The sequence below is a fragment of the Pseudopipra pipra genome, chromosome 29, assembly GCF_036250125.1.
Source record: "Pseudopipra pipra isolate bDixPip1 chromosome 29, bDixPip1.hap1, whole genome shotgun sequence".
Classification (NCBI taxonomy): domain Eukaryota; kingdom Metazoa; phylum Chordata; class Aves; order Passeriformes; family Pipridae; genus Pseudopipra; species Pseudopipra pipra.
This window is the reverse complement of record NC_087577.1, coordinates 368,921-383,472: the sequence shown is the minus strand read 5'-3', so window position 1 is coordinate 383,472 and position 14,552 is coordinate 368,921. Positions and strand designations below refer to the sequence as shown.

The window sequence follows — 14,552 nt, the reverse complement described above, 5'->3', positions numbered from 1 at the left end:
GTGGCACTGAGTGCTCTGGGCTGGGGGACAAGGTGGGGATGGAGCACAGGGTGGATTTGATGATCTTGGAGGTCTTTTCCAACCTAAATAATCCTTATTTTATTGCAACACCCATTTCCCCAGCAGTGTCTGGCTCTGAGGTGTCAAAGTGGACCCAGCTGGAGAATTGTCAGAAGTCTATAAAGTGTCCCTTGGAGCTGATTTTTCTGTGACTTTCCAGCAGCACAAAGAGCTGGAGCCTCTTCTCCAAGGGGGACTTGCAGGATAAATGGTGAAGGGGAAACATCCCCGAGCAGCTCCAGACACAGGGATCAGTCCTGGGGATTTGCTCTCTGAGACATGGAAATGAGCCCCAAATTAGGGCTGTCTTTGGGAAGGTCCCCTGGGAACAGAAACTCGTTTGGCTTGGGCAGAGCCTCCTGAGAACTTCAAAGTTTATCAGAAGCTTTATTAAAGAGCCAGAATGCAAAGTGTGGCATGAAGTGCAAATTTAAGATCCGTGACCCACATCTGAATTCCCATATCACTTGTTTAAGGACATGTCATTAGGATTTGGGGGTGCAGGGCAGTAATTGGGCTGTAAAATTTATGTCATTGTTTCTGACTGCAGGAATCACAGCTATTTTATTTTATTTTAAATTCAATGTAAAAAGCTCAAGGTTTGGTTTAAACCATCTCATATTTCAAGGGGATTCACAAAGAAACTTCCCTGGCTGTTTTTAGCTTCCCTGTCCATTCCTCAGTACTTCTCCATATTCTGAGGGATTAGCAGCCTCTTTCAAAAATAATTTCCTCCTTGGCAGCTATTTGAGGAATTAATTTGCATAACAGCATCCACAGTTTATTGTCATCGATTTTTTTTTATTCTCCCTTCATCCAAGGTTTGCTTGGGAAAGACAAAACACCTTTAAAATCTGACTGTGAGTTTAAAAAAAAAATAAAATCCAGCAACACCATTTTCAGAGATTTCCTTGAGAATGATGACAATAACCATTGTCCTGACTCCAGCCACTGCATTGTACAGTCAGAATGGCTTCAATGGCCTCGGCTTTGAGATGAATTAAAGTGAGTGAATTAGAAGTTCACAGACTTTTATAATCAAGGACAGACCTGTGTATTCAGATTATAATTAAACCTTCTTGCCTAAGGTGAGAACATCCTCCTGAGACACCTGAGAGTGACTAAACTTCTGAAAAAGAAAAAAAAGAGATTCTTCATCAAAACTGAAGTGGGGTTTTACTCCCAGTAAATACCCTGTGGGAAGTCTCCAGGCACAAAGGTGACCCCAAAGGAGGAGCTGGCAGGGACTGGGAGCTTCCCTGGCAGGAGTGTCCCCTGCAGTTCCTTCTGAATCCTAATTAATTAGCTCATTACAAAGAATTAGGTGTCCCTGTGATCCCAGAGCGTTCCTGGTGCAGGCAGAGCCTGTGATTTGCTCTTCCCCACTTGTGCTGCCCAAATAACTCCCCCCAGGGCAAAGGGGTTCCAGGCCAGGCATTTGTGTCCCCCCCAAGGGACCTGGAAGGAGCTCAGCTCATTGCTGATCTTATTCAAATGCTGCTGTAAAGAGCTGTAAAGTCGCTGAAGTTTGAGGTTTGGTTTGGCATGTTAGTTATAATTTCCCTTGTTTTGTCAAAAAATAAATGTAGCTCAGTCCTGGACGAACACCTGGAGGATTCCTGCGAAGAACCAGGAGTGGTGTGGTCACTGTGCTGGAATTCTGCTGGGAACAGAACTGGAAAACAGCACCAAAAATTCATTTCTGCTCGAGGGAAGAAGTTATTTAGTCACCAGAACCTCTGCAAAACAACACACCCAGAACGGGCGGGTTTTCTTTATTTCTCAGTTTGAGGGATTTTTTTTTTCAAATGCAGATTTTTAATTATGTTTCAAATTGGGAGAGTGCAATTAGTGCTGGGTGCGAGATCCACCTCACTGGGAGAGCAATGTCTTGGTGCCACCGAGGCTGAGGAATGTGGGATTTATTCCATCCCCTGGGAGCAGGGCTGTGCCTGCAATAATTGGGATAAACCCTTTGCACAGGTCATTTCTTCCTGCCAGGTGCTCCAGGAGATATCAGCTCACCTGCCTTTGGCTGCAGTTGTGTCCCAGGTTCCTGATTTAAATTTACTCCCACTGGTCATTTAGGAAGGGCCAGATCACCTCCTTGTTTGGAGCTGCAGACCCAGGACTGACACACATCCCTCCCACACTTTTCCAGCCCAGGAGGAAGAGAAAGGATTTCATGCTCAGAATAAACCTGAGTGAAAATTCTGCAAAAAGCGAGCTTTTTGCTGAAAGATTGCAAAGCTTTTCAAATAAACAGCAGGAGACTTGGGTTGTGATGCAACACAACTTTAATGAGAGCAAAAAAAGCAGAATAAAAAAGCACAAAGTGTAAGTTGACATCTCTAGGATTCAAGACAGGAGCTGATATGGCTTTTCATCCTGGGTTTGTTTTCTCGGTGCTGCCCTGAACTGGGACCAAAAAAAAGCCCCATTTTTACAGCAGCAGAAACAACCCAAATATTTCATCAGAGACATGAAGGATGAAAGAATAGGACGAGCAAAGGCCTGCTGTGAGGAGATGCAGAGCTCCCAGCACCCCTGAATTCGGGCGGGTGTTCAGCATCACGCCTGGACACCGGGGCCGGGTCCTGCTCCAGCGTTCCCGGGGTCGGTCCTGCTTCTCCCCCCGCCTCAGCAGGGCTCCCCAAAGCCACCCCTGGAGGGGTTGGGGCGCCGGGAGGGCCGGCTGGACCCCCAGGGCCCCCATCCCGGGGAGCCCCCGGAGGAGACGGGAACCCCCTCGGAGCCGAGGGCGCTGCCCAGGGCGGCCGAGGCCGAGGAGCCCACGGTGCTGCTCTGGGGGAAGGAGCTCAGGATGGGCCCGGGCAGCGTCACCACCACGGCCGGGGGCTGGATGAGGAACGTGGAGTCCTGGCACTGCCCCACACAGGGCTCGGAGCAGCTGTTGGCCAGCGGGGTGGGGGCACAGGGGCCAGGGGGACACAGGTCATAGGAGGACATATTCCTGGGGCAGAGGCAGGGCTGAAACACAGGGGAGAAGGTTAAACCATTAAAACCTGCAGTGAGCCCATAGAAGTCACCTAAGAGGGTAAGAGATGTCCAGGCACCTGCAGAGGTGGCTGGGGAGGTCACACCTCTGTCACACCACCTGTCACAGCAAAACCCACGGGTGGAACTGGCGTTTTACACTTGATTTTTTACATTTCATAGAATCATAGAATCATAGAATCATAGAATCGATTGGGTTGGAAAAGACCTCCGAGATCATCGAGTCCAACCCTTGGTCCAAATCCAGTCCATTTACTAGATCATGGCACTCAGTGCCACGTCCAATCTGCGTTTGAAAATCTCCAGGGATGGTGAATCCACCACCTCTCTGGGCAGCCCATTCCAATGCCTGATCACTCTCTCTGTAAAGAATTTTCTCCTGATATCCAACTTAAATTTCCCCTGGCAGAGCTTAAGCCCGTGCCCCCTTGTCCTATTGCTGAGTGCCTGAGAGGTTTCTCTTCTTTTCTGTGAGGCCTCTGAGCTGTGGTGCCAGTCATGGAAGGTTTGTCCAAGCCCAACCAGCAAAGGGGTTTCCAGCCTTTGCCCAGGTCCCTCTGCAGAAACCAACCAGGTTCGTGGCCACCCACTCCCCCAGTGGTCCTAAAAATCCTCTAAAATGGAGCATAAATCTGCTTGTTCTGAGAGATAACATTGCCAGAATCCTCCAAGCCCTGTCTCCTCATGCTCTGCTCCACAAGTAAATAAACCCTTTCTTTTCGGTACAAAGTTTCCAGTTTCCCCTGGAGGCAAAACAACGAAACCAGCAATATTTATAAAGAACCAATTTCCCCTGGAGGCAAAACAACGAAACCAGCAATATTTATAAAGAACCAATTTCCCCTGGAGGCAAAACAACGAAACCAGCAATATTTATAAAGAACCAATTTCCCCTGGAGGCAAAACAACGAAACCAGCAATATTTATAAAGAACCAATTTCCCCTGGAGGCAAAACAACGAAACCAGCAATATTTACGAAGAACCGAGAACAACCGACAACAAAAAAATAAAATAAAACAAAAGCAGCCATCAAAGTGGCAGTTTAGCATTTAAACAGGCTCTGGGGAGGTTCAGACGTACCTGTTCACCCGGGAGAATAAGGCAAGAGAAGAGGATGGAAGGGGCTTGTGTTCTATAGGCTTTTATAGCACGGTCCCTGCCTGCAGACCAGAGGTGTTTATTATGCATGAGATCCCTTAATGGCCCATGATTTGCATGCAAAACCCCCCAAACCCATCGACTCTTGTTGTTGTTGTTTGTTCCAAAAATCTCTCTCGGTGTTGTTCTGCTTTCCCCCTCCCCCTGTGACATCCCCCCCCTTTCATCTCCGTCCCTGGGCACCCACTTCATTGCTTGGGAAGCCTGTGGTGACTCCTGGGAATTAGGGCAGCAATTATGGGGCCTCCTGAGGCCAGTGGACACTTCAGGCTCCATTTCAGTCATTAAGACACTGCTTGAGGGGACTGTGGGTGATGTTTAGTGCAAGACTTCGCTGCTGGAGGTGAACAATCAGCTCGGAGGTGACAGCCTGGGCTCAGCCCACAAACCAGGGCTCAGCTTTGCCACAGGACAAGATGTAGAGCAGATATTCCCCAGTTTTGCCCTTCCCACACAAACAGGCAGCTGAGAAGAGCAGCACATTTCCATGAGTATTGCAAAGCTGGAAGAAAATTAAACCCAGTGAGAATTGCTGAGCAAGGACAGTAAAACACGTTCCTGCCTGGGCTGAGCCCGGTTTTATGGACCCAGCCCATCCAAACACTCATAAACCTGCAATTCTTTACCCAAACACACATTTTAATATCATTTCCATGCCAAAGTCACCATGAAATGCCGGGATGTGCAGCAATTATCACGACAAATTAAACATGAATGTGGACACTGAGGATGATCTTCAAATGCTGGGTTTAGAGGCTCTGTCTGAGCCAAACGACAGCGTCAGGACAAATTACCCCCAGCACTTCTTCATTTCCCAGGACAGGGTTTGCTGCCCAGCCAGCAGTGACCAGCCCTGGCTGGAATCCAACCTGCTGGAATTCCCTGCAGAGATGGAAAATAGGCAGAGCCCAGGGCTCAGGTGTCTCCCCTCAGCAGAGATAGGAATTAACTCCAGCTGCACAGAGGCTTTGAACAGAGGCTGCAGAACAACAAAGGACTTCAAAGCTCCCACCACCTTCTAACCAGGGGCTCAAACATGCAAAGTTTTGGGCTCCCCGATGCTGGAGGGACGTGAGGAGATCTCAGTGCTCCCATCCCCAGGATAATAACTTCATCTCCAAGTATGTGGGTCAAGATCACTCGAAGGGCTTCACAAACTAATTCAGGTAAGCAACTTCAAAATCTCGAGTTATTTTATTAAATGTTTTTATAAGTCATCTAAAAAAAATGTAAGCCAAATATTGATTTTTTTATAAAATCTTAAAATCTTCATCTTTTCTCTGCGAGAAAATTCTTCTCTCCTTTTTTTATAAAAGCTTTTTCTATAGAAAAAAAAGAATCTTTTTCATGCCTTTCCTCAAAATCTCTACTATCTACATACAGCCTTTTTAGAGATTTAAAAAATTAATTCCTTCTAGTAGGTGAAATCACTCCCCCAAAGAATTCAGCTCCCTTTTATCTGAGATAACCAAGGGATGCTTCCTTTCCCTCACTCTTCCCTCTGGGCACAGGAACAGTTTGTCTTGGAGGGTAGATAATATTTAAAAAAAAAGAAAGGCTCCTTACCAGCCTGGAAATGTTTGCATTGATACTCTGCCAGTTTGGTAATTGGCACCCAGGGTTCCCCCAAGAGCCTGGGAGCCTTTGGGTGCTCCAAGGGCCACACCAACCCCAGCTCATGGACCAGGGATGGAGTTTCACACTCCCCACACTCAATTAGAGCCCTTTGTGTGACGAGCTGGTGCTGCCAGGCTGGGGAGGCACCAAAGTGCCCCAAGAGCTGACAAATTACTCCATGAATTGAAATCCCTGTCGTTGTGTTGACTTGGGAGCCTGGCTGGTGAGGGAACAAGGCATTCAAATGATCCTCAGGTCTTGGGGATGAAAGAAGCTCTGAGGAAGGGTTTTCATCTGGTGCCAGGGTGAGACTGGGACATAAACCAGGAGCAATTTCACTGCTGGCAACAGTTTAACTACTGGGGACAAGTGAAGCTGCTGCAACGTAATTTATAGAATTTACAATAATTTATATTTTTAATAATGATTTAGTAATTTATGTAAGCTGTTAGAACGCCCCAAATCTTCACAACATGAGAATCTCTTCAATTTTTCCCCAAACTGACTCTTTGAGCAACTGCTGCAAATCCCACTTAAATCTCAGGTCCTTTATTTTAGCAGAACCAATTTACTTGCAGGGATTTACTGTTTGCAGGAGCTTGTAGTGACAGGACAACAGGGAATGGCTTCAAAATGGCAGAGAGGAGGCTTAGGGGTGGATATTGGGGAAAAAAATCTTTACTGTGAAGGGAACCACAGCTTCCCTGGGCAACCTGTGCCAGGGCCTCCCCACCCTCCCAGGGAGGAATTCCTTCCCTGTATCCAACCTCAATCTCCCCTCTGTCAGTGTGACTCCATCCCCCTTGTCCTGTCACCCCAGTTCCTGAGGAACATCCCTCTCCAGCTTCCCTGCAGCCCCTTCAGGCCCTGGGAGGGGCTCTGAGGTCTCTTCACCACCTTCTCTTCTCCAGCCCCAAATTTCCCAGCCCGGTGAGGGGCCACTCAGGGAGAAATTTCACCCAGGAAAAGTTTCAGAAGAAAATAAGAGGGGAAGGAAAAAAAACCACCAGAAGACTGGAGATGCCACAACAGCAACACTTTATTGAGACCAAGGAGTGGATTAAAATCCTGCGAAGCATCAGGCCCAGTGTGGGAGGATCAGGGCTCAGTGTGGGAGGATCAGGGCTCAGTGTGGGAGGATCAGGGCTCAGTGTGGGAGGATCAGGGCTCAGTGTGGGAGGATCAGGGCTCAGTGTGGGAAGAACGGCACAGCTCGTGGGCTGCACCCCACAGGCAGAGCTCTCCTTTCGGTGCAGGATTGCACCTCGGGCATCAAGTCCCACCTCCTCTCCAGATTAAACTTTTGCACCAGGTAGCAGCAGATGCACTGAGGAGCAGCAGAGCCACAGACTGGACTGGAAATACAGAGCAAAACGAGAGGAGCGGCCCCATTGTGGGGAATGGCTGATTCCCACAGCTCTGCTTCGGGTGGAGCTGGGGGGGTCTGAGGCTGCTTGTGAAAGCTGTGGCCGTGAGCCCAGTCCCATTTTGGGCCATAACTCGGAATTCCTGGGGACTCCTTCCCGCCTTTCCCCTCCTGCAGAGCACTAACAGGGCCCGTAGAAGCCCCCTCGGAAGGTGCTGGGGCGCCGGGAGGGCCGGTTGTAGCCCGCGCCCAGCCCGGGGCAGCCAAAGCCCCCCAGCCCCAGGGAGCCCCCGGAGCCGATGGGAACCCCCCCGGCGCTCAGGGCGCTGCCCAGGGCGGCCGAGGCCGAGGAGCCCACGGTGGTGCTCTGGGGGAAGGAGCTCAGGATGGGCCCGGGCAGCGTCACCAGCACGGGCGAGGGCTGGATGAGCACGGTGGAGTCCTGGCACTGCCGCACGCAGGGCTCGGCGCAGCCGTTGGCCAGCGGGGTGGGGGCACAGGGGGCACAGCGCTCGGAGCAGGACATCCCTGGGGGTGCACGACCTGAAACAGGGGCAGAGAGGGGGGTTACTGTGCTCACACCAGTGACCAGAACAGGGGCTGTCCCGGGATCCCTCCAGGAACGGAGCTGAGCAGGGAACCAAACCCTTCGAGGTGCTGGAAGAAGAGGCTGAACCCCCCCCCGGCTCTCGGGGGTGCAGAGGCAGAACCAGCAGTGGGACAGAAGCAAAGGTGCCTGGGTGGTCACTTCAGTTTTAGCAGCTTTGTCTCTTTGGAGAGACACCACCAGGACCCAGCCCCATGAGCTCAGAGCATGGCAGGAGCAACAGTGAGGAGGAACCCCTGCCCACAAAGGCACCTGTGGGCACAGCTCCATAGGCAGCTGGAAGATGAAATGAGGAATTATTCTCAAGGCTCCAACTCTGCCTACACAAGAGGTACAAATTCCAATGTAATTAAGGATCCGTGAAGGGGAGGCCTTTTGAAAGCTTTCCCAGACACTTTTCCACAGATGTTCTGCCCAAGAGAAAGCCAGGAATTCCCTGGATGCTCCCTGTTCCATCACACCAAAAAAATCAAAGCCCACTGATTCCCACACCCATCCCAGTCTGGTCTCCCTCATTTTTGCTCTTCTTTCCCTTTATCTTCACCTTATGATCCCATTTCTCTACGTTTCAGGAGGTGTCACTGCACTCTGTAACATAACTTCAACATTTGGCAACCCAGCTGACATTTCAAACATTGCAGAGGATGGATAATGACCTTAAAGATATAAAATTCTGCTGGAAATATAACTGGATCTTCTGTTTCCAGAGAACAGTTGGAGTTAAAAGGGATTTTTAAAGATCAAACAGTTCCAACCCCTTGCACAGTTATTCTCCCCATTCAGTTTGTTAACCTTTATTATTGGTAGTATTTTCTAAGTCACTCAACATGTCTGAAATCCCACGTTTGAATAAGTTTATATCACCAGTTCGAGGATCCCTATGGCCAAGCCAGGACTCCAGAAATTCTGCAATTCTAACAGCAAACCCCAGCTTGTTAAACAGAAAAACTCCTCCCCCAGCAAATTCAGCAACAGGCAGAAAACTGTGGGGAAAAAAAGGCTGTTAACAGGCAAGAACCCAGCAAACAGAGAAAGCAAAGAAGATTTGAACTAACCTTGTTCACAAGAGAGGAAAGAGGGGAGAGAAGTGGTAGGAAGGAGCTGAGTGGAGCTGGTTTTTATAGTGAATCTCAGACGGCCCGGGGAGCACAGACACCCTTTGTACATGAAATTAGTTCCCAGCGAGTATGTCCCGCATGCAAAACGCTTCCAACTGATTAAATGCCTGTTCCTCAGTGCTTATTACCTTGTTTTCATTTCCTTATCTTCTGCCAGACATTTGCAGTCTTACAGGTTTCTCTCATCTCGGGAATTAGGGACTGAATTTATTCCAGTGCCACTTTTCAGTCACAACAAAGTTTGTATTCCAGCCTGTTTCACTTTAGTCATAAAGGAAAACACTGAGAATGTCTACAATACATAATTCATCCTCCCAAGGTGTTCTTTTATTAAGAAAAGGAGTCTAAATCCTTAATAAATTCCTGTCTCCAGCAGTGTTTACAAAGCTCTGCCTCCAGCCAAGGGGAAGAACAACCCAGACTGAATTCTGTGTTTTGGGAGGGCCCTGCAAAAACAGCACATCCCCACCTGAGATCCCCCAGGATCCAGGGGGAAAGAACCAGAGCCTGGTGTGGGATTTAGGGACAATTGTGTCACCCCAAAGCTTCTCTTCTCTAGGCTGACCAACCCCAGTTTTCCCAGCCTTTCCTCCAGCAGAGCTGGGCTCCTGTTTCCTGTGGTGCCTCAGTTTAAACCCAAACTCCTCAGAGATCGCTGCAACATTTTACAGAAACACTCCTGAACTGTCTCCTGGCCACATCCCCACTCCAGGCTGGCTCAAGGAACTCACCCAAGAGGCTTGGAAACCTCCCCTGAGTGGTTTTTTTAGGATGTGAACACGACAACTGGTTCGAAGTGGGTCAGACTGGGAATGGCACGGGGAGTTTCAGTGAATGTCTTAATGGGATCTGAGATCCCCAGACAGCCACCAGCTAAAAAATTGCTGAGGAGCTGAAAAAAAACCATCTTTATTAGACTGTGCTTGGAGTCATTTCATGCTGACACTAATAGAGTCAGTGTAAAAGTACCAGAAATTAAAACTACCCGTAAATTGGGAAGATGAAAGAATTTTTAATGGGCAGATTCTGCTTCTCATGCAATGACAGGCTGAAGCCAGACTGGAAAACAAAACAAGGCAATTTCTGCTTCAAGAAAAGGTTCCACCTGCAAAAAAAAAAAAAAAAAGTATGTGGGAACTAATTAATGCACAGAAAAAGCCTCAATAGTCTCATAAATTCAGAGTTATTGCACCATTTCTCCAGGCTGAACATCCAAAGGGGACATGGATTTCAAATCAATCTTCACTCTCTTCAGGAACTGTGTCTCTAATGATTTCAGGCCTTGCAGACGATGGATAAGACCCTTAAAGGTATCAAATGATACTTGAGATATAAAGAAGCACCTTCATTTAACAAAGTTTTCATTGTCCTGCACAAACTCCCCGAAGCCGTGGAGGCTGAGGGTGGTTCCAGGGCAGGGCTCTCCTCTTGAATTTTAAATCCCCAAGGATAAATTCGGGGGCTTGTTTCCCCTTACATGGACATTTTGTTCTCCTGAAACTCATTTCTCTGCTCTTTATTCTCCCTTTGCCTCCTGGAAAGGCACTTTCCTGCCCCCAGAGAGGCCCTTCTCTGATGCTCCTCAGAGTGCAACCAGTGATTCCTCACAGATCTCAGGGAATAACTAATTACTTCAGTCAGACCAGTCCTGTGGGCAGGGCTGGGGCAGGAATTCCATCCAATGAGTTGGAAAATTCCCTCATGAGAACCTATTTTTAAGCCCAGGCTCTGCTCAGTCCAGGACCTTCTCATTTACCAGCTTTCACACTTTGCTTCTGCTGCCTCGAGCCACGGCCTCCAAGGGGACCCTGAGGAGGGACAGGCACCCAGATTCTCCTTCTGGTGACCATTGCAGGTCCTGAGGGAGCAGCTGGAGCTGTGCCAGGGAGGTTTGGGTGGATCTCAGGAAGAGGTTCTTCCCCAGAGGTGGTTGGCACTGACCAGGCTCCCCAGGGAGGGTCCCAACCCCAAACCTGCCAGAGCTCCAGGAGCGTTTGGACAACGCTTTGAGGGCCATGGGGGGATTTTGGGGGGTCTGTGCAGGCCCAGGGGTTGGACTTGGGTGATCCTTGGGGGTCCTTCCAACTCAGGCTTCCCTGCTTCTATCCCACCTTGTGTCCCCCTCTTTCCCCAGCTGTGTGGACACTTGGGCTGGTTCCACACTGAACCTGAACTCCAGGTGTCTTCCCTCGAGTCCCTCAGCTCTTTCCCTCGAGTCCCACAACTATTTACACTCAGCACTAAGAAACTTTAATTTTCAGGTGGATTTTAGTGGGGCCTAAGCCTAAGCTGGAATATCACAATTGTACTTTTACACACGGAGGTGGGGAAAAAAAGTTGGGAAAAAAAAAACTAGCAAGAGAAATATATTTGGGAACCTGTTTGGTGCTTCTCAAGAGTGTAAAACCAATTCAATTATTGTTTTCAGCTGGATTGTGGTGATTATTGGATTCACATTTTCCACTCTGCACAGATTTTCATATAATGACACATTCTGCCCCAAAGGGACGAAAGGGGAGGAGGAAACCACAATGAAACTCAAATTCAGATGCAACATCAGTTTAATGATAAAAAGTCAAGTAGTTTTCAGCAAAACAAAAGGAATACATATATTTATAAAGGGAAAAGAAACCACTTAAACCATTCCAACTGAGAGACAGCAAGCAAGACTCCGCTTTTCCTTAATTCCTGAATAAAACCCATCCAGCTGACCCTTCGGAAGCACAGCCAGGTCAGTCTGAAATTCCAACTCACAGACACAAGGAAAGTCATCGAAGGCAGGATTTTAAAGAACAAGACAAGTTGGCCACGAGTCCAGAAAGCCCCTTCCTTCCCTCCCTGGGCTGGAGGAGGGTGTGAAGGTTCTCAGCCCTCCTGGAAGCGGCGTCCAGCAGCTCCATCGGCTTTGGGCTCCCTGGGCGAGGCCCTCGCTGGGCTCAGGCTTTAGCAGGGCAGGCACCTCCGGCCACAGTAGCGCCCACCGAGGCCGTAGCCACCGAGGCCACCAAGGCCAAAGCCCCCGGAGTTGATGGGCACTCCCTCCTCGCTGAGGATGCTGCCCACGGCGGCGGAGGTGGTGGAGCCCACGGCGGTGTTCTGGGGGAAGGAGCTCAGGATGGGCCCGGGCAGCGTCACCACCACGGGCGAGGGCTGGATCACCACCCGGGAGTCCTGGCACTGCCTCACACAGGGCTCGTTGCAGCTGTTGGCCAGCGGGGTGGGGCCGCAGGGACGGCACAGGTCGTAGCAGGACATGGCTGGGGGTGGCACACCTGGCACACAGGGCAGGGACAGCACGGGCAGAGTGAGATCTCAGCAGGAGAAACACAGACCGGGAGAAGGGACAGCCTGAGTGGGGAGGAAGGGACAGCCTGAGTGGGGAGGAAGGGACAGCCTGAGTGGGAAAGAAGGGAGATTCAACAGCACCAGTCCCAGAGCAAAGAAAGCCCAACTCCTTCTCCCAGCTCCCCCCAGCAAAGAACAAGGACAAAGAAGTGACGAGAGCAGGATGAAGGAACGAGGCTCTCAGTGACCACTGCAGAGAAGCAAAGCTTCTGCCAAGGCCACAGGAGAAAGAGAACGAGGGAAAGGCTCTTGCTGCTCACCTGGTTCACCGAGGAGGAGAAGGCAGGAGAAGTGGATGAGGAGCCTGCAGTCGGACGGGCTTTTATAGAGCCCCGCACAGCCCCGGGCCCAGAAGCACCTTTGCACATGGAACGTGTTTACCAAGCTCATCTCTCATGCAAAACATCCCAATTACAGAAATGGGGACACTGCAAAGTGCCTTTTCATTTCCCTGGCCCTGCCATGCCCAGTCAGCCTCCCAGGCTCCTTTCAAGTGCCACTATTAGAGGCCCAAATGTTCCCGGGGGCCAGGACACGTCAGCACGGGCAGATGAGGCAGCGGGTGCTGAGTGTCCCATTTCTCCAGGTGAGTCCAGGCCCTTTGCCCTCCAGGGCCCTGCTTTAAACTCTTTCCTGACAAATTGGGTCAGGCTCCTCATCCCCCTGAGGCTTCAGCCTGGACATCACCTCTGAGGGTCGGCACCAGCCCTCACCTGCTCTCAGGCTGGGCTCACTCACTCGGGTTTAGGCATTGCCTTTCTGGGCAGGGCTCCTCTGCTCTTGGGCTTTAGACTCTCTTTGAGACCCAGCTTTGATCTCAGCACAAGTTTGCTGCTTCTTTTGCCTTTTTCCTCCCCTCCTTCATCCCAATCTGCCTTAAGCAGACAATTATCAGTGGCCAAGGACGAAGGTTCCCCTCCCAGCACTCTGGGCTGAAGGCACCTCCTTGACTTGGAGCCATCCCTGTGACCAAGGCACATCCTGCCCAATGGACACATGTCCTTCTTTCTGCCCGTGGTTTGCCACAGATACTGCTTTGGCACATCCCAACCCATGGCACGTGGCCAAACCCTTGGCAGGAATTCCACAGGACACCCAGCCCTGCTCAGGAGTCTTTGCAAGGACAGATGGAGGAGCAGAGAACAAAAGGTGCCCTCTGCTCTCCCTCAAGTACAGCCAGAGCAGCAGGACCAAAGCACTGCCTGGCTGGGAAGGAGGGACAGAGACCTGGGCTGCTGGGATCCCAGGCCCTCAGGATCCCCAGACTGGAGACAGAAGGGCAGGTTGGAGGGACCAAAGGATCCCTGCTGGTGACCTCTGCAGCTCCAGGGTGCACAGCAGCTGAGTGGCATTTCTGGAGCATTTGCTGCCCATCTGCTCCAGGCTCCTGTCCCTTCAGGACACAGTGACACACAGGGAATGACTCCTCACCAGTTAATGCTTCTGCCCACAGGACTCTGCTGGGGGGGAGCAGATGCTTCTCCTGCTCCCTTCCAAGCCTGCCTTCAGTTCCCAGAACATGTTACTGGGTGCCGTGTCCAGGGCTGGGCCCCTCAGGGCAAGAGAGACATGGAGGGGCTGGAGAGTGTCCAGGGAAAGGGAACGGAGCTGGAGAAGGGTCTGGAGAACTCCTGAGGGAGCTGGGGGGGCTCAGCCTGGACAAAAGGAGGCTCAGGGGGGACCTTCTGGCTCTGGAATTCCCTGACAGGAGGGGGGACCTGGGGGGGGGTCGGGCTCTGCTCCCAGGGAACAAGGGACAGGAGGAGGGGAAACGGCCTCAAGCTGTGCCAGGGGAGGGTCAGGTTGGCCATGAGGAGGAATTTCCCCCTGGAAAGGGTGTTCAGGCCTTGGCAGGGGCTGCCCAGGGAGGTGGGGGAGTGCCCAGCCCTGGAGGTGCCCAGGGAAGGACTGGCTGTGGCACTGAGTGCTCTGGGCTGGGGACAAGGTGAGGATGGGGCACGGGGGGACTGGATGTTCTTGGAGGGCTTTTCCAACCTCAGTGATTCTGTGATTCCTTCAGTTGAGTGGCCCCTCCTCTGTCAATCCCCAAAGCACCAAAATTTAGCAGCTGCCCTGGGTACAATCTGTCCCTTCAGCTCCTTGGGATGTCCCTTGTGTTTCAGGGTTTGGATGTTGTGCTTGGATGAAGAAAACAACTGGTTGTAGGTGCAAACTTGCAAGAACAGCTCTGGGCAGGTGGGTGTTGACCTGCACAGAAATGTCTCCCAGCAGGTCAGTGTTTTGCCTCATCAACTGGGAGCC

At 50.7% G+C, this 14,552-nt stretch overlaps 3 protein-coding genes across 3 annotated transcripts; all 3 read right to left on the bottom strand.

The window, feature by feature from the left end:
- Positions 1-2,700: 2,700 nt before the first annotated feature.
- On the bottom strand, positions 2,701-3,030 carry LOC135403901 (feather keratin 4-like). The gene has a single exon (XM_064638332.1). It carries the CDS (start codon positions 3,028-3,030, stop codon positions 2,701-2,703), a length of 330 nt encoding a protein of 109 aa, XP_064494402.1.
- A 3,664-nt stretch (positions 3,031-6,694) lies between these two features.
- Positions 6,695-9,529, bottom strand: LOC135403944 (uncharacterized). Its single transcript, XM_064638381.1, has one exon. It carries the CDS (start codon positions 8,341-8,343, stop codon positions 7,402-7,404), a length of 942 nt encoding a protein of 313 aa, XP_064494451.1. The 5' UTR covers positions 8,344-9,529; the 3' UTR covers positions 6,695-7,401.
- Positions 9,530-11,488: 1,959 nt separating this feature from the next.
- Positions 11,489-12,817, bottom strand: LOC135403945 (feather beta keratin-like). The gene is made up of 2 exons (XM_064638382.1): positions 12,551-12,817; positions 11,489-12,217 (listed from the first exon to the last, which is right to left on the bottom strand). Exons 1-2 carry the CDS (start codon positions 12,678-12,680, stop codon positions 11,889-11,891), a joined length of 459 nt encoding a protein of 152 aa, XP_064494452.1. The 5' UTR covers positions 12,681-12,817; the 3' UTR covers positions 11,489-11,888.
- Positions 12,818-14,552: the final 1,735 nt, after the last annotated feature.

Excerpts from the sequence above, each read along its gene's own strand:
- LOC135403901 (XM_064638332.1), bottom strand. The coding sequence starts at position 3,030 with ATGTCCTCCTATGACCTGTGTCCCCCTGGCCCCTGTGCCCCCACCCCG.
- LOC135403944 (XM_064638381.1), bottom strand. The coding sequence starts at position 8,343 with ATGAGGGAGACCAGACTGGGATGGGTGTGGGAATCAGTGGGCTTTGAT.
- LOC135403945 (XM_064638382.1), bottom strand. The coding sequence starts at position 12,680 with ATGAGCTTGGTAAACACGTTCCATGTGCAAAGGTGCTTCTGGGCCCGG. Across the intron at positions 12,218-12,550 it reads TCTCCTCCTCGGTGAACCAG|GTGTGCCACCCCCAGCCATG; the intron begins GTGAGCAGCAAG and ends CCTGTGTGCCAG.